This window comes from Ixodes scapularis, unplaced genomic scaffold (assembly GCF_016920785.2).
Source record: "Ixodes scapularis isolate PalLabHiFi unplaced genomic scaffold, ASM1692078v2 PGA_scaffold7__128_contigs__length_106722199, whole genome shotgun sequence".
Classification (NCBI taxonomy): domain Eukaryota; kingdom Metazoa; phylum Arthropoda; class Arachnida; order Ixodida; family Ixodidae; genus Ixodes; species Ixodes scapularis.
The window spans coordinates 47497678-47515707 of NW_024609882.1; the positions used below are offsets into that span (position 1 = coordinate 47497678).

Genomic DNA, 18030 nt, shown 5'->3' on the forward strand with positions numbered 1-18030 from the left:
CCTATCGTCAGCATCCCGTCATTAAAAAAGATTGACTCGGGAGCGCCAGCGCCCAGGACGGCTGCCCCAACGGTCGTCGAGATTGAAGCCCGGACTATGCCGGCCTGCCGGGGTGCCTGCAGAAAGGCCACGCCCCCCCCTTCCCTCCAACTCGGCCGACGTCACCCATTTCGGAAAATGGAGAGCGGGAACAAGCGCCTCCTGCGACTCCCCCCTTCATCCCCGGCCGTGCCCCAGACTCACCGGGAACGTCTTCGACTTGGCGAGAGGCTTCCTCCGTCCCCCGCCCCATCCCCATGCCCGTGGAGAGGGTAATAAACGAGAAACGCGAGGTTAAGCACCAACAACGCCGAAACAACGGGAGTGAACGTGCCGACAACGAACAGCTTTGAGTGCCTTGGGGGGACAATCCCGACGGGGAGCCTAACGTCGGAGGAGCAGCAACAAACAGTCACGATCCGCCAAGTGAGCGCCGTCCATGCGGGGTTCCGCCTGCCGAATTCCTCACCCAGGAGGGCTACACGCTGGTGACACCGATCGGAGAAAAAACTCAAAAAGCCAACAGACCAAAATGATAAACTCTACACCGTGTTTTTTCATCCCTCGTTTGAAAGTCGCCCATTCGAAGCAACACAACGGAGCAAAATTTCTAAAAAAATCAGAAGCGCTTTCAGGAAGACGACCGTCACAAACATCCCACTAAATACTTCCAAAAAAATCCTAGCGGTTGAAACGTATATACATTGAAACAAGAAACAGGCGTCTGCTTATCCGCAACCTCGTCCAAAGTCCGGTGCGCGCTTTCCCAGCTCCGTCGAGAAACGCCTCCGTGGGAACAGTGCATGCCATGGCCCACGAACACTCTCTACAGGTGATTCGGAATCAGGTGTAGACAGAAGGTACGTTTCTGGACATCGCCCCGTAAGAAAAAGGTACATCAATCTTCGTCTTTTTGAAGGCCCAAGTATGCCTGATCACGTGACCCTGGGCCCGCGCTGGTACAGGGTTTGTCCGACTAAAGAACAAAAAACGGCTAAAACGGATCGCCATCACGAAAGGCAAGCCTCCATGGAGGTGCTCCCGCTCACATCAATATCAATATCGGAACCACCACAAGCAGAAAACAACCCTTGTAGAGGCAAACCTACCTTTGCGCGTGCACTCCATGCAGGTCACGAATCACCGAGCCGGAAGGCAGATCTCTCCGTGTGCCACAAACCCACCACCCACACTCGGTGCCGCGGTGCAGCGGTGTCGCACCGGCGAGGAGAGAGATCCTCCTCGAGACGCAGGGACACCTGGATTCGTGGAGACATGAATACTCGGGGGCACCCATCATCGTCAAACTGTGGCCGCAATCGGCAACTCATACGGTGCAGCCAAGGAGATAGCGGGAGACGGAAGATGCGCTGCCGATTTGTGCCGTCACCCAGTGAGCGGTCCCAATTGCGGACAGCGATTACTGGAGGTCGGCATGTCGAGCCTTTTGGTTTGCCGGTATCATCCTCTCGGGGAGCATTTTGGGCCTGCACGGAGCGAGCCTTCTTTTTGCGACATCGATATATGCGACGGACGGAAGCAGTAAGTTGGCCACCGCTTGCCTCGCTGCTCCACGAAGAACACCAGAGGGAAGACGAACGTCTTTACACAAACGGGTCCACCCCCAACGCGTCTAAGAGAAGCCGGAGTGGGAATGACAACAGCGGAAGGCATCACACGGAAACACACAGCCTCCCCTGCAAAACAGCTAGTGGGACTCACCCGACCCTCCCGCATATTTCTCTGGCAGCCGACCCCAACCAGCCTCGGCTCCCGGTCTCCCCGCGTGATCGCAGCCGTCCCCCTCCCAGTTCGCCTCAGGCGCACGCTGCTGCTCCTCTCCTCTCTTCTGGGCACTTCCGAGAGGGGCCGCGACACCAGCGCGGTGCATGTGCGGTCACTCGAGAAATTCCGCAGAGGTGCTGAATGACTTCCACCAAAAGTGTGTGCGTAGCGACGGAAATTATCCTTCATCACACCTTCACTCCACTGGTTAAAGAACTGCTCTCAAGTCTGGGGAAGGCTAGTCCAGAAATGAAGAGAACATCTGACGAAAGCCGAACCCCACAGAAGAATACTAGTACTGCCCGACAACTATCAGACACTCAATCATCACAGCCACATTTCGGAGGGAAAGAGGAGTTCCCGCCCCTGTTCTTTCGGTGGGCAACGTCTACAAACGTCAATACCGAAGATTTGGTGTCGTCTGTGCGGAAAAATATCAACCGCGATCGACCTTTGAATACAGCACCACCGCCGCCCCCAACGCAACTGGATGAAACGCTTCGTGTAGCTATCCAGGGCGAAATCAGGGCAGCCCTGACGGCCCCCGCCCCAAAAATCGTGGCTGAGCTCAAATCCATGATCATCACCACCATCTCCACGCCTCCACCCTGGACACAGAATGATGAACCCCACGAACAGCATCGCAATATTTTCGGAGGCCTCGGTGAGCGCGCCATTGATCCTACAGTGGAACTGTCGCACGCTTTCCAACAAAAATAGTGAACTCACCCATCGTTGTCAGACACAAGGTAGACACATAGCCATGCTTCTTTAAAAGGTTAGCGGCACCTCTGCGGGCCTACCAAGCTACGAACACTACGTGAACCCAACCATGCCTCACAAGCCTACCCGCGCCACCAACTCCGTAACTGTTTGCAACGGACAAGCGCCCATCTACATAGATTGCTCCCTGCCACAAGCTGAAATCGACACAACCACCTCGTGCACAGCCGGACAGGAGATAATGGCAGTCCGAACCCAACTTCGCATGCGCAAGCACGTGCAGTCTTGGCATACTATAGCTCACAGCAACCTCGTTGAACGCGTCTAGACTGGGGCTGGGTGTACCACCTACGCCAAAGTTTTCCCAAAGACATCATTCTTATTGGAGGGGACTTCAACGCCCGAAACCTGGGATGGAGATACGGCAGAAGTAACCTCCGGGGAGAATCTCTCTTCCACGAGGCGCAGACTTGCAAACTACAGCTCCTCGATTACCCGGACCTTCCGGCCAGGTTCGGAGAGATCAGACGTCAGAATGACTCCACGCCTGACCTCACCTGGGCGTGCCGTCATGCCGACCTGGACTGGACCCTATTCAACAACCCCATGGGCAGCGACCACCTGCCTATCTTTAACACGCTCAGCAATGCACTGCGGCCCACCCCTTTTAAACGCACTTCCAAGGTTGTAAATTGGGATCGCTACCGGAAGCTATTGAATGAGTGGGACGACCCCGACACGTGGGACGACCCCCAACACGACCAGATCACCTTACTTAGTACTCGCACTGCTCACGGCTGCAAAAGACCAGGCCACCACAACCACACAAACAGACCCTGACAAACCCCACCCAGGCCTCCACCTCTTCACTCTTTGGGAGTCTCGTCTCACGGTGCTAAGTTGGTATCGCGAGCACGGCGAGACTTTCCGTCTACGCGCCCAGCTTGACACCGCCACCGCGGAGGCGAAACTATACTGACAGGTACTGTCACAAGATCAATGGCACGACCTGTGCAATCAGTTCAACGGCCGGATGCATCTTTCTACAGCCTGGAATTTCTTCAGAAGTTGGCAAGGGAAATCGAAACGTCGAACGGCGGCGCAGACAGTGACGCTACGCCAGAACAAAGCTAACACCGAGTTTGCACAGGAGGTGGCTAACTTTTTTTTCTCCGCAATCCCCGTTCCCGGACACGACTTGCTACTCACCCGAAGTTTCCGTAAACAGAGCCGATACATCCGACGCTCCGTTCACGCTGGCAGAACTGTAGGACGCACTCGATCACTCTAACATGAGGAGCGCGCCGGGTCCAGACAGAGTGACGCACGCTGAGCTTCGCAATTTACCAATGAAGTACAAGCTTAAGATACTTGAATGGATGAACAAGGTGTGGGAAACCGGCCGGTTGCCAGGCAACTGGAAAACATCGCTGGTCATCCCCATCCCAAAGCAAGGCAAGCCATCCACGTCTCTGCAGAACCCATGTCCTTTCTCGCTGACCAGTGACATCTACAAGCTGTTGGAGCGGATGGCCATTGCCAGAATACAATGTCACCTCGACAAGGAGGACCGCCTGCATCACTGCCAGATCGGGTTCCGATCAGGCCTCAGCACCCAGGACAGCGTTTTGATGCTCCATCATGACGTCTTGGCAGACTTTCCTCAATACAACCCAAAACAATCGTTGCTGTGGATGTTCAGAAAGCATTCGACTCGGTGCCGTACTCATCGGTCATTGAGAGGGCCAAGCTCAAGGGCATCCACGGCCGTGCTCTCAACTTCATCAGGAAGTTTCTCAGTGATCAAAGGTTTCAGGTGAAGATCGGGAGCAGTGTCAGGCCCGAAACCATCAACCACTTTGGAGTGCCGCAAGAGGCGGTGCTGTCACCGACCTTTTTTAATATGGTTATGGTTCGCCTCTCACCGCGTCTGACCTCCCTTCCGAATCTGCGTTTTGCCATCTATGCAGATGACATAACTCTCTAGTCCACGACAGGCAGCGTCGGGGAGCAAGAACATACACTACAATGCGCCCTCGACGCTGTTCAGTCTTTTCTAGAAAACGTTGGTATGACCGCTTCTCCGAAGAAGACTGAATACGTCGTGGTACTCTCTGGCCCCCAACACCTCGCCGACGAAATGCGCTGCCTTTACAACTTAACACTAAACAACACCACTATAAGGCCAGAGCGAAGTGTGCGCATTCTCGGACTATTTATAAACGGCAGAGCCGGGACATGGATAAGTAGGGTCAAGAAAGAAGGCACCCATATCATTCACTTGATACGACGAGTTACAAACCGGAAGTGGGGCACCTGCGAAGAAGCGACCAGACAGCTCGTCCAGGCCCGCTTCTCCTCAAAGGTGATCTAAGGCTACAACTACTACTACCTAACACAGCGCCAACGCGACACCGTTGAGAACCTTAACAAGGAAGAGGTACGGCTTATCACAGGCCTTCCAAAGCACACCTGGCTACCGGACCTATACGCTCATGCAAATCTCAACAAGCTCGAGGATGTAGCAGAACAACTCATGTTTGCACAGCTCACTCGGTTGTTGGGTACCAAAGCAGGCCAGGCCATTCTCCAAGAGATCGGGCGCCTACCAAAGTCCGCACCAAAACCTCCGCCGCTGCCACCACCACCCTGGGAAAGGAACGTCGCCTTAACAGCTGACGGTCCCTTACCACGACGCATGGACGCCGACCACCCAGAGCGACGAGCATATCATGCGAGGGCGCACGAGCGGCACGTTGCTGCCCTGGACCCACGACGACACGTCGTTTACTACACGGACGCTGCTAGCGGCCTCGTTCCTGCCCAGTGAGCACCCCCAACGTCGGCTGCGGGGGTTTACATTAGCCACACTGATGTGTGGTTCCAGCGGCTCCCCAAAGTAGTGGGCATTAAGGGCGCCGAGTTAGAAGCCATTGTACAAGCCGCCCTATCATGCTGAACACAACCCCTCAGAAACATCAATTACAAACATCACCATCTACACGTCTACATCTACATGCGAGGCCTACTTGGAGTGCCGCCACGCATTCAAATCGACCAGAGACCGCGTGCTCAAAATTTACGGCATCGCCGTCCCGCCTGCATACAAACCACCACGCTCAACTCCGTGTCGCCTGGGTACCCACCGACTCGGGTGTTCGGGGAAACGAATGGGCCTATAACGAGACGCGTGCACCACTGAGCAAACCTCCCGCGCCAATTGTTTCCACCATCTACAGCGGGCCCCATTTCGATTCTTCGTAACCCGACGACAGTCAGCGGGACCTCACTGAGAGAGCCGCGCTCGCCAAGCTGGAGCGAAAGAAAATACTCCGCAACCTGAGGACTGCGGCCTCCCTTTTCAACAGGCACAAGAGAATGATACCCTCTATGCCAGCAGGAGTGAGCCGCAAGGCCCAGACTCTCGTCCGCCGTGCCGCCCTTATGCTGCCGGCCCTACGCAACCGCTTATTTCAAGATGACCCGCAGCAGGGCTACTGTACAGCATGCAACACCCTTGCGACGACGCAGCACGTTATCTGGGAGTGCCCCGAGCACGCTGCGGCTCGCTTCAAGGCCTTGGCTGACATCCCGGTAGCAGACTAACCTAACACCTTTGAGGACTGGGTGATCCCACAAGACAAGCCGCCGCCTGCAGTGCGGCTCCTGTGGAATTAGCTCTGCAGCTTCTTCTACGTGGACGGTGGACCGGCGGGGCTTTTGCACCCATGGCCATCGGTGATCGCAAACTCCATTCAATAATCCCATCGCGCGGTCGCGCTTTGGAGCGTTTGGCGACGTTTTGCAGCGCTCAATAGTGAAACGGCCGTCTGCCGCTCTCGAACGCGGCTTCATGTATGTTATTATTTTTTTTTGCCGCTGCGGATACTTTAAAGCAAGAGCAGTCATGTCTGGCATTAAATAAAGACGTTTTTCAACTGAACTCAAACTAATAACCCCACAACACTTTCTTCAACGCAGTATTCTGTGTTTCAGATATTGATAAATAGCTTCATTATTTATTTTTCCACGGCCCTGGTTAGCTGTGTTTCTAAGCTTTGTTCGCTTGCTTTCTACAGTAAGCAGCCAAAACTTCACAGAATGCAGCTCATACGAATTCAGTATAGTCCCCAGTATGAGAAAAGGCAATCCAGGCTAAGCCACTGAAACCAAGCCAAGCCTACATTCATAAAAATAATTGCATTCGTCTGTTTGCAGCTGCACCAAATGTCAGGAATGCCTAAGCACATTGATATATCACCTAGTGGAACTTGAATTTGCCTATTTTCAGTGTTGCATCTGGAATAAGAATGGCAGTGCCCTTACGTCTGCCTTTTCTGTACATTTTACATGATCTAATTTTTTAAGCATGTTCGTTTGCAACAAGTCAGGATTAGAACATTTTCATGTGAATAGATTTTTAATAATTTTAACGATCACAGTTTTAGTTCAAAGATTAATCTAAAATCTGAGGACGATGACCATGCAATGGTGGTTCCCAGCACTTCAGATCCGTCAGGAGACAAGTATTGGGTCACCAGATAGAAGATTTCGATGTCTTATTCACTGCCTAAGACTAATTATTCACCATAAGTGGAGGAGGGCGACCATGCAGTGGTAGTTTTCAGCACTTTAGAGCCATCTGGAGGCATGTTGGGTCACAAAACAAAACAAAAAAAAACTTTCCTGTGATAGCAGCGTCTAAGACCAATGATAGATTGCAATCTGAGGACGACGACCATCCCGTGGTAATTTTCAGAACTTCAATGCTGTCTGACGGCAAGTTCGGTCACAAAATAGAAAACTTTGTTGTAATAGAACCGTCTAAGACCAATGTTTGACTGCTATCGGAGGACAACGACCATCCCGTGGTAGTTCTGAGCACTTTAGAGCCATCTGGAGGCAAGTGGGGTTACACAATAGCAAACTTTGTTGTTATAGCACAATCTAAGACCAGTGATTGACTACAATCTGAGGACGACAACCCTCCCGTGGTAGTTTTCAGTACTTCATTGCTGTCTAGAGGCAAGTTGGGTAACAAAATAGAAAACTTTGTTGTAATACAACCGTCCAAGACCAATGATTCTCTTTTTAGAATGGATGCTTGGGTGAGTTGGATATTCATATTGTAGGAGAAGCGCAAAACTTAACTCACTCACGCTGAAAATGCACGCACACCATAAAATCGGTCACTAACCGTCACGCTGACTTACAACTCAAATTGTATTCTTGTCTTATTTCTTTTTCTTTTACCCGTATTAAACTTCTTCGTTCTCTTTTGTACAAACAAATAGCAATGTCTATCGCGCATTACGTTCGAGAGTCGAGATATAACAATTATTTTTCAGTGAACGTTATGGATGGACTGCTAACACAAGTATTACTCCTTTTTATGATGTTAGCTGAAGGGAGTTCGCAGTCACCAACTAACACGTGAAATAATAGAGACAGCTAACATCATAAAAAGGAGTGATACTTGCGTTAGCAGTCCGTTCATAACGCTCACTGAAAAAGGATTGTTATATCTCGACTCTCGAAGGTAATGTGCGATAGACATTGCTATTTGTTTGTACAAAAGAGAACGAAGAAGTTTAATACGGGTAAAAGAAAAAGAAAGAAGACGAAAATACAATTTGAGTTGTCAGTCAGCGCGACGTGAGTGACCGTTTTTTTGGTGTGCGTACAGTTTCAGCGTGAGTGAGTTTACTTTTGCGCTTCTCCTACAATACCAACAAGGATTCTCTACAATGTGGGAACGATGACGATACTGTGACAGTCCTCAACATTTCCGTGCCCTCTAGAGGTGCCCCAATGCTCTGCGGAAGCGTCCCAGTATCTTCCAGATAAAGTTTAAAATATTTTTTTAAGCATTTGCAGCCTTTACAGGCACTTAACAGGCCTACATTGCGGTTTTCTATAACTGTGACAGTTGCAGATTCCGAAAAAAATTACTGGCCTAAAACAAGAACCTGGCTCACAGAGAGAAAACACACATCACAAAGGGAAAAGCACAACCAGGAGTTCTTGCTCTCCTGTGGGAGTAAGAACTGTGTCAACTATACACAGAAGATAGAAAGACAGTCAAACACAAATACGAGGCTAAGTAAAAATTATTAACTCTGGCTGCAATTTTAGTTTTATCAAAACGTTTCCAAACCCAAGCCTGTCATGAATTATTGAACAGCAAAAGCCTTGGCTAATTTGAAAATGATTTGTCGCACCATGAGCTGTCAAAACGACAAAATGAGTTCACAAGCACGCTCAACGTCATCATCAGTCGTCGACAGGGATTGGCACCGGCTTTTTTGTGGCTGACACTTGTGCATCCTCCATAGAACCTCTGAATCCATCCAAACACATTTCTTCGTGACGAAATATTTTAATGATACCGTGCACAAAGCTATTTTTATAGATATCGGCAACAGACACACCTTCAGAACACAAAAACAATGTTTCTCCAATTGTACCAATTACACATGGGGCAGCCATACCGTTCGTTGACAGAGAAACCAACGTGAAAACGGACGTGAGCCTCATAGCTACGAACCTTCCCCTTTTGGGGCTAACACGCACAAAGAGTGGAGAGCCAACTTGGAAACAAGGGTTTATAAACACTTCACCAGACAATATGTTGTATCCTTGTCACTATCGAAGATCATTATGTCGAGGCTGCCACGCTGTTGTATACTAAAACTTTGTAACCACGTTCGTCCACCGCGTCAACCGCCACAAACCAGTCGCCATTTTTTTAATCCAGGATACAGGTTTAAAGCAATAACCAAGAGCAAATCTCCCATTTTTGATCGCGCTCATTATAGGCGTGGTTTAATGCTAAACTTAACGATAAACGATTTTGGTGTAACAGAACAAAAGCCAAACTCGGATTAGGTTTCCGGCTAAGCTCCGATTCGCGCTATGCGGTGATGGTGCAGCCCTTAGTGGACAATCCGTCATTCATTACAATTTACAAAAAAAAATCAGTAGAAAAAAATTATTACGGACGCAGAATGAACAGCGTGTTTTGTGCTGCGCCAACTGCTTATGTATATATATATATATTTATTTTTTTCTGGGGGGGGGGGGGGGGGGTTTGGAGTTAATCTAAATTCAGAGAAAATTATAGTAATTAAAACTGGAAATTTAGATTCGCCATTAAATTAACTGGGACGTGTATGTCCACTATTTTCTGCCTTACATTTTCCGTTACACTTTTTGGAATATTTACTGCGAAACCCTAGCCATAAACTCAATATATGTAAAAGAAGAAAACGCTATTGTACTTATTCTGGAGCTTAGGTGAGAGTTTAAAATAATTAAGAACTTATTTTACCAAAGTGCACTACCTTCATGTCATTCGTTGTTTTTAATATTTGGCTGGAATAATAAAAAAAAAGAGCAAAAGGCCATAAAGGAGAAAACGTTTTGTTCTTGTTGACCAATGTGACAATAAAATGCTCCCGAAGAAATATGAATAATGTGAGCCAACTAATGAAATAGAGACGTATTAAAAACCCGAAAAACAAAAACAACATGGGGACACACAACAAAAATAGGAAATGAAATGCGGCCATCGCATCGTACGCTAGGTTATGAATTTGATATGAAACCAAAAATGCACGTTCAAGGAGGCATCGATCTTTCCCGTGAGTGGGTAACGCTGCCGCTTGCGTAGCGAAGTTGGGAACGTGCGCGGCTGGCGCGCGCAGGAGACCGGGGTTCAGAACCCGCTAAACCAGGTTTTTTTTTTTTCTTTTTTTTCTTTTACAGCAATAGCTGTTTTAGTTTCTTTGCAGCACTGGAAATGGCGTCCGTTGTTACCGTAGTTGCGATCTAAGGCGTTCGTCGTCGATGTTGCCAAACCCTTGGAAAAGGTCGCCTGCCGCCCGCGGTAATCGAACCTGGGTCAGCTGCGTGCGAAGTGGAGGCGATTCCACTGGGCTTCAGCACATCGTTAGTACCTCGCTGGGTACTTAGGTTTTTTTTGTAGTACCCAGTGGCAACTGCACGCGCACTCTGAAAAAGAAAAATGTCTATAACAAAATGTTATTGTATGACTGTAAATGTCAAGTGCTCGTGAAAGAAGACGATCTCTCACGCGCTCCTGAAACAAACAAAAAAAAAAGGAAGAAAGAAGAGAAACAAAATTGTTCGGAACCAAACATGTTTATTTTGTTCCGAACTCTGCTGTTCACGCGCTCCACGCTGTGTGGACTCGACGCCGGTATCCAACGAATTCGCCTTGACTTGAGGCAGCTATCGCTGTGACTGTACTGTGAACTAACGCAGGAATGTTGATTTTTAGTTTCATTTTGTTGTTATAGAGCCCAGGGGTTTACCCAGAAATTGAAATAAGGAGGGGGGGGGGGGTGGCTGTAAATTTTTAGGGGGGGATGGTTAGGGGAACGCATTAAGTATAGAGGAGTCGTTGCGAATTAAGGGGGTGCCTTCAGAAAAACAAGTAGGGTGTACACCCCCCCCCCCCCCAAGGGGGTGTGTAGAGACATCACTGATGACGTCTTCGGCTTTAATAGCTTCCTGAACGTACCTTGCGTATAAAATGCATCAGAATCCCGTCGCTTCTGAACAGTTGCCATCCGCCGCCGTCCCAAGACGCCTAGTGCATTTTCTTCGTAGGCCCGAGCTCGCCGCTTTAGACACTTAGTTTTAGTTCTAAATTTACGTACTCGTTTTCGTTCGTGACAATGAAACTCCGGCTTTTTTATAATAAATGAGGTCGAGTGGTTGTAAAATGGTTAGAATTAAAAGCCACGCGAGATCTGAGGAAATAGGCCGAAAGGTCACTATCGAGTCCAAGTGTATGAGAGAAAGCATAAAGATGATATTTCTTTCTTAAGGTATCCTTTCAAAGAGGCCTACTGGGCGCTTCTTCTAAATAGAAACATCCTTTAGAGTGTAGACTGGAGAAGCTGGTGATTTTAGGAAGAATTAAATGGAACAGGACAAATTCTTATCGCGATTGTGCTTCAACATGCGTTGTGGGGCTTTTATTTAAAACGGTGCACGGTATCAATGATCTTTAGTCGTTGCTATCATTGCACATGATGCTCTCGTTGAATCTTGACAGCTTAACCTTACAAATGGACACCCGTCTACGAGAGAAGCAGGGGCCAAAGCGGTATATTGCCTCGCCCGGGGGGGCCCCTAGGGGTCCAACGTACCCCGGGCTCAGCTCAACCATCAGGATCCATTTTTCCCCGGGTTAAGCAACGCATAGCCAGGCGTGGGTGGGTGAACCCACGTGGCTCGGGGTTTGTAGTGACGCCACTCACCAAGCGCCTACTAAAGCAGCTGCCCCCTGCGTGCGGGTATGGTGTCGCACGTGGCTGGGGTCCGTGGTGACGCTACTATTCGCGATACTTCCACTCATTCTTGGCTCTGTTTGCAGGTGGCTTGGACCAGATTAGGCAAGCTCAAGGAGGCACTAAAGAACTTATTAAGGTTTCGTCACACTACCCGCGTTTGGGCAGCAGTTTCTTGATTTAACAATTCACGTTCTTCCAATCTTGTAAAATCGAAGTCAGAGTTTACCGAAATGAAGATGGGTTAACGAACATCTTATCATTAAACATAGTATACTCACCCTACTTGCGGTTTGTACACTCTGCGGTGTTGGTAGCGCGAACAAACAACAGCCATCATTTTGTTTTTCTCACAGTATTTAGGGACTGTCATTAAAACTTCCGTAGTAGTCTAAGTGGAAATTATGATTCCTGTAACTACCCTTTCAAAATAAAACAAGAAAAGCACCAACGTCGTGTCCGCGCAGAGAGTTTCGCGCACAGCGCGATTAGGTCTTGCGGCAGCTGTTAACAATATTTTTGTTTTGTTAACAGTTAAGATCTATTTAGATCAGTTGGTAGAGTTGTCCGCTATTCCTGGAGAGGTTCTGGAATAGAAGTCCGGAGCAGGTTTATCTTCTTATGGGACGAAGAAGTCGCTTAGAGAGCTGGAGTTGCGCTTCGTCTCAGAAGGAAGACAAGTATATTCCCTCTGTGTAATTAAAACCTAGAGGTGCTGAGGGGCTTCATCGAGACATACTAAATGCGAAAGCACTGGGATGTTATCTTCTACTTCTGCTTAGAAAACACAAATTACCATGCAAAAAGAAAAAAATTATATAAAATAATACGCAATATGTGGAAAGAAAGTGAGCAACTAAAAAGTCATCCTCATTTTCCCTGACCACATTTAATTTCTTCGATAATGTTAAGCTGGTATTTTTAATTTGCTTGAATTTTTTTTATCATTTGCCATGATTGTGCTACTAATACTTAGATCTGGTGATAAAAACTGTTTCTAATTATAGACCATTTTCATTAACAAGTGTACCTTGCAAAATTAAGAAGCATGTCATACATTCCCATGTCAATAGCTCTTTATCTGACCATTACCTTATCTGTACTAACCACCATGGGTTCAGAAAGAGTTTTTGGTTGAAACGCAGCTTTTTTTTAATTTGTTACTAATTTGCACAAACAAATTTACATTTCCAAACCAACTGATGCCGCATTTATTGACCGTGCCATATTCTTCGACTCTGTAGCTCACCAATGCTTGTTGTATCAACTGAACCTTCATCCTGTTATCATAAAATGAATTGCTACCTTTCTGGCAAACCGCAAACGGGCTACATAAGTCGGAGAGAGTAAGACTTTTAAATTATCAGTAAAATCTGGAGTTCTTTAGGGCAGCGTATTGGATTCGCTTTTATTTCTCGTTTACATAAACGACCAGCCACTTAGCTTAAAATCCTCCATAAGACTTTTCGCAGATAAATGTTCTATCTACCGCCGCATCACCGGCCGATTATCAAACACTGCTAGATCAAGATTTCAACACGATTTTAATTTGGTGCAGCGCGTTGCAACTGAGACTGAATACAAACAAAACAAGATTTATATCATTTTCCAATCAGCCTTCTTCGACACCAAAGAAGTATTCCATTAACCAACGAAGACACAGATAAAGCTCGAGCATACAAGTACTTAGGAATTACTATTTTCAGAGGACCTCACTTGGAACGATGATATCAATAACACCGTTTCAAGTGCATGTAATTCGCTCAGATAGATCAAATGCAACCTTTACCATGTACCTCAGGCAGTCAAACAAACCACCTAGAAAGCATTTGTACGATCGAAACTTGAATGCGCCAACATCATCTGGTGGCCTCATCAAGCATACCTTCTTAACAACCTCAAATCTGCTCAAAACAAGGCATCACGCTACATCATGCATGACTTTTCACGAACGTCGAGTGTCACAATTATTAAAACCAGCCTGGAGTTGAAACCTCTTGCAGTTTGAACCTAACTAGCCCGTCTTGTTTTCTTTCCTCGCATCTTCAACTCATCACCGGAATTTCGTAGCCTCTATCTTCAAGATTCATCGTATATTACAAAGCGCCGCGATCATCCACCCAACATTCAGCCTACCTTCTCCAGAACTAACAAATTTCAAAATTCTTCCCTTTTACTTGCTATTGCCGACTGGAATTCCTCACCCGCTCATATCGTCTATGAAACTAAAGTTCGCGCGATTTGTAAATAACATTTGTAAAGCGAGATCTGCGTATGATTTTCGATGCTTTGCTGTTTACCTTTAGGTATTTTGCATATAATGTTGTATTTATTCCCCCCGCATGTAATGGGTCCCAATTCGGATACCTTTGAAGAAATAAAAATTAATCTTATCTGATCTGAGTGGATGCTTTAGGATTCTGCAGGGAAGTTAACTACCAGACTTTTTAAGAGTGTTCCCCAGGGCCATGTCTAGGTAAGGTTTTCAATCGCCAGGTTGATCTGTCATCGGAAAACAAGGTCAAGCCAAAGTGGATATGCTGCCAGAAAACGGAGAAAATTTTAAAGACTCTTATAACATGAAATTTCTATGCTCCAGTAATATTATAAAAGAGCCAATGTAAATTTCTATGCACTCAAACCGAGGATGACAACAAATTACCTTCTTTATGGAGTGTCATGATACCATGAGGATATTACCTTCTTTCCGAAGTGTCCCAATAAAAACGCCGCGACGCTAGAAAACCGAACTTTGTTATGTGCTCCCTTCCGTATGAACTTAGCCTGACCGGGTACTATTTCTGAAATACTCGAAGATTAAAAAAACGTACGGATTTCTTTTTCTTTTTGTACTCTGACTAATATATGTGAGTAGATATATATCCTCAAATAGAGAGTTTTCTTTTTCTAGTATAAAAAATATACGTTGCTCGACGAGCGGTGGATATTTTTGTGCGTTGCTCGTATTTATTAAAGAAAGCGCATTATAATTTACACATTTACCACATGTTGTTCTGGTGTGCACACAGAGCCACCACTCTCAGGCCCAATTTTATCGGAGGTCGCGATGATAGAGTTGGTGTAGCACATACTCTTGACTATGCCTCGTGTCACTAGTGTGCGGCGCAAGCGTAGGCAACGCAAGGCGAACAGTGAAGGGGCGAGCACAAGCAGCACGAGAAAGGCGGAACAGGAGAGGAGGGCAATAACGGGGGGAGGTAGAAAGGAAGAGCACTAGGAACGTTAAAGAGAAGAGGATGTTTCTCTCCTCCTCCCCAGCCTTTCTAGTGCTTGCCATTCCTCTCCTCGCCTGGCGTTGCCTTCGCCTGTACTGCACGCAGCTTCTGTCATGTAGTATACACGTATATACATGCCGTTATTATTTTTATTCTAAGAGATATGCACGAATTTACTACTTTAGTCATTGCTCTGCGCAAGATTGACGGATTGATTACGAACAAGAACTGTGATAATAAATAAAGCATTTTCAAGGCAAAGCGATCCGGAGCTTAAGCTTTGTTTAAGGTGGCAGCAACTATTAAATATGTTTAAAGATCTCTATTGTTATAAAGCAATATAACAAATTTGATTTCCCAGTTCTGGTCATCTTTATATAAAAGGGAGTTTGAAAGGCGAGAGGCATAACTAGAACTGGCTTTTTTCATAGCATTGTAATCGGGTGGGTGCTCTGAAAGTTTTAATTTGTTCTTAAAGAGGGTGCAGCATTATATTTTTTTAGCAACTTCTTAGTGTTCTTGTGTTTATTTCTGTTTCAGTGTCTAATTTGCTGGGAAACTTCGGCATCATGTGGACCTTCGAGATCTTTCTAACACTAGGACTTGCATTTGCAGTGCCAATTTCAGCAAGTAAGTTTTGTCTATTGAGCTTCACAGAAAATAAGCACATACATAATACACCTTTTTTTTTTCTGAAATATATATGTCAAAAGGTCGGTGCTGTACTTAAAATTACATTTGGTTTGTGGTTGGCAAGTGTGCGGTATCCATGTACTAGAATTGTCTTGGTGATCATTAAATCTCCAACGCATACAAATATTAGAGTTTGGCAGATAAGGATGGAAGCAGTTTTACCCCAGACAATAACAGCAGCATTGAAAAAAAAAGCGATCCTGCTATGTGAAACGCGCAGCTAAAGTTTTATAAAAACCACCATGATGGACGAGATTAAAATTGTTACATAAGAATTCTAGAACACATTCACTATAAGCAGCCCAGTCACCGCTTGTATAGTTCATCTATTTTGATTATCATATATGGGCATAAAAATGTGTCCTATGACTGAATGACAGTTTGAAAAAGGATTACCTTCTTCAACCTTTACCCAAAAACTGGATAGCTTTTATTTCATGGACATACTTAGCTACCCTGTAATAGTAATAAGAAAGCTTGTGCTCCGTTTACATTAACTATTTGTGCACTTTTCTTGACAAACAAGTCAAGCAGAGTAGAATAGTAAACCTCACTGTGTTTATTGTCTTCTTCGGTCGTGCTTTTATAACTTTACTTTATGCAAGAAGCAAGTGTCCTAATATAGTGTTTTTGTTCGCATGCTTGAGTTAGAGATTATACCAGCTGTAATGTCCGCTACATGCGAATTTTCATTATGAGCTTAGTACGGAGATTGAAGTGGGCTACAACGCCAGGCAGGAGCTGTGTTATTAAAGTAAATTCTTCTTCGATCATATTTTCATATTTTTTCTACTACAGGAGCACCATCCTACATGTTTATCACAAGGTATATACTTGTAACATGTCTGAGTGAATTGGTTTATGAGTTTGTTTTATACGAGTGTTAGAGGGCTACATACTCCGATACCATGCGCAATGTGACTTGAGACGCGAAAGCTTAAAGAAATATAAAGTTCGTAACCTCGGCGTTACTATATGGTATTCCACAAGAGGACAAAAGCTTATTGTAAAATAAAACGGATCACTCTTTAAAGAGGTGCTAATATTGTTATTTCAATAGACCTTACACATCCTGCAATTTATTGTGGAGCATTATATCCTACAATTTTCTGCCAAGACTCTGTTACACCGCACGCAAAACAACTGAGTTGTTGCGAGAAAAGATTCCTGGCCGTGTCATCTCACATAGCGGCGGCCAGAATAGGTCACCGAAGCCGTGTGATTCAACACCGTACGATTTCTTTTTTGGGGTACTCGTGAAACCTTGTGTCTGTGGAGACAAGCGCAACCAACTCCGGAGCTCAAGAAGATGAGCGAAAATTATGCAAAACTTTCACTAATAAATAAATTAAAAAAGGAACAGTGTGCCAGCAGAATGGTGTGTAACATATTTCAACTATTGTGTTCCAAAATTCGTCGCGAATCGTGTACGTTATAACAAAACAAAAATAATCACTTAATTTGAATAAATGGCGAATCTTATGAAAAAATTTAATCTTGCACTCCTAATTAGACACCCTATATAAGAAAGGCGTTCTCCAAATGTAGGGAGTACACCTTCAATCTGCAGCGGAGGATTTTGCAAGTGTTTGGTGAGAAGTATGCACCCGCTTATGCTTTGTAAAGTATATTTGACATTGGGAAACAAGTTACCTTTCAAAAAAGGCGGATCGTTCGAATGTTTCTTTCACGTTGCCTCCCACCCAGTCGTGGATGTCTACATCTACGAAGTACTCTTTGAAGGCATGAAGCTCGCTGGCATCCTCCTCATCCTGATCGGATTTATGCTGGTCCTTCTTCCCGACGACTGGCCCGACTACCTCACCATGATGCTGAGGTACCGGCGCACCAGTCGCCGTCGCAAGACTCCCAAGAAGGCAGTGCCTCAAGACACGACCACGGGTCATCGCTCCAGGTTACGGACCCCCTCCGGCCGTGTCAAGTAGCGCTTAGATGGGTTTGAGCTCGGGGACCTGCTCAGAGTTCAAATCCATAATCGCCGACTAGAGCAGACGTCACACTTCAATTTCGACATGGCCGGGACAGTCTACGGTGGTGAGCCGACACCCGATAGCGAAGCCCACGAGTACATTTTTTAGACGTGTGTTTTGCTTCGAGGACGTGGTACTGTGAAACTGTTTACATTCCGGCTGGACTTCGTGGGTGGTCTTGGTGTGCTTTTGTTTTTAGGTGTGACGTTTTTATTCAGGTAAGGGTGGTGCTAAATGAAATTC

At 46.3% G+C, this 18030-nt stretch overlaps 1 protein-coding gene across 1 annotated transcript in view; it reads left to right on the forward strand.

Moving 5' to 3' along the window:
- Window positions 1-17742, forward strand: part of LOC8027814 (putative thiamine transporter SLC35F3) — a 33062-nt gene extending 15320 nt beyond the window's left edge. Inside the window, exons 6-7 of the mRNA XM_029971931.4 lie at window positions 15644-15733; window positions 17504-17742. Coding sequence (XP_029827791.2) covers window positions 15644-15733; window positions 17504-17742 — 329 coding nt within the window. The remainder of the gene's footprint in view (window positions 1-15643; window positions 15734-17503) is intronic.
- Window positions 17743-18030: the final 288 nt, after the last annotated feature.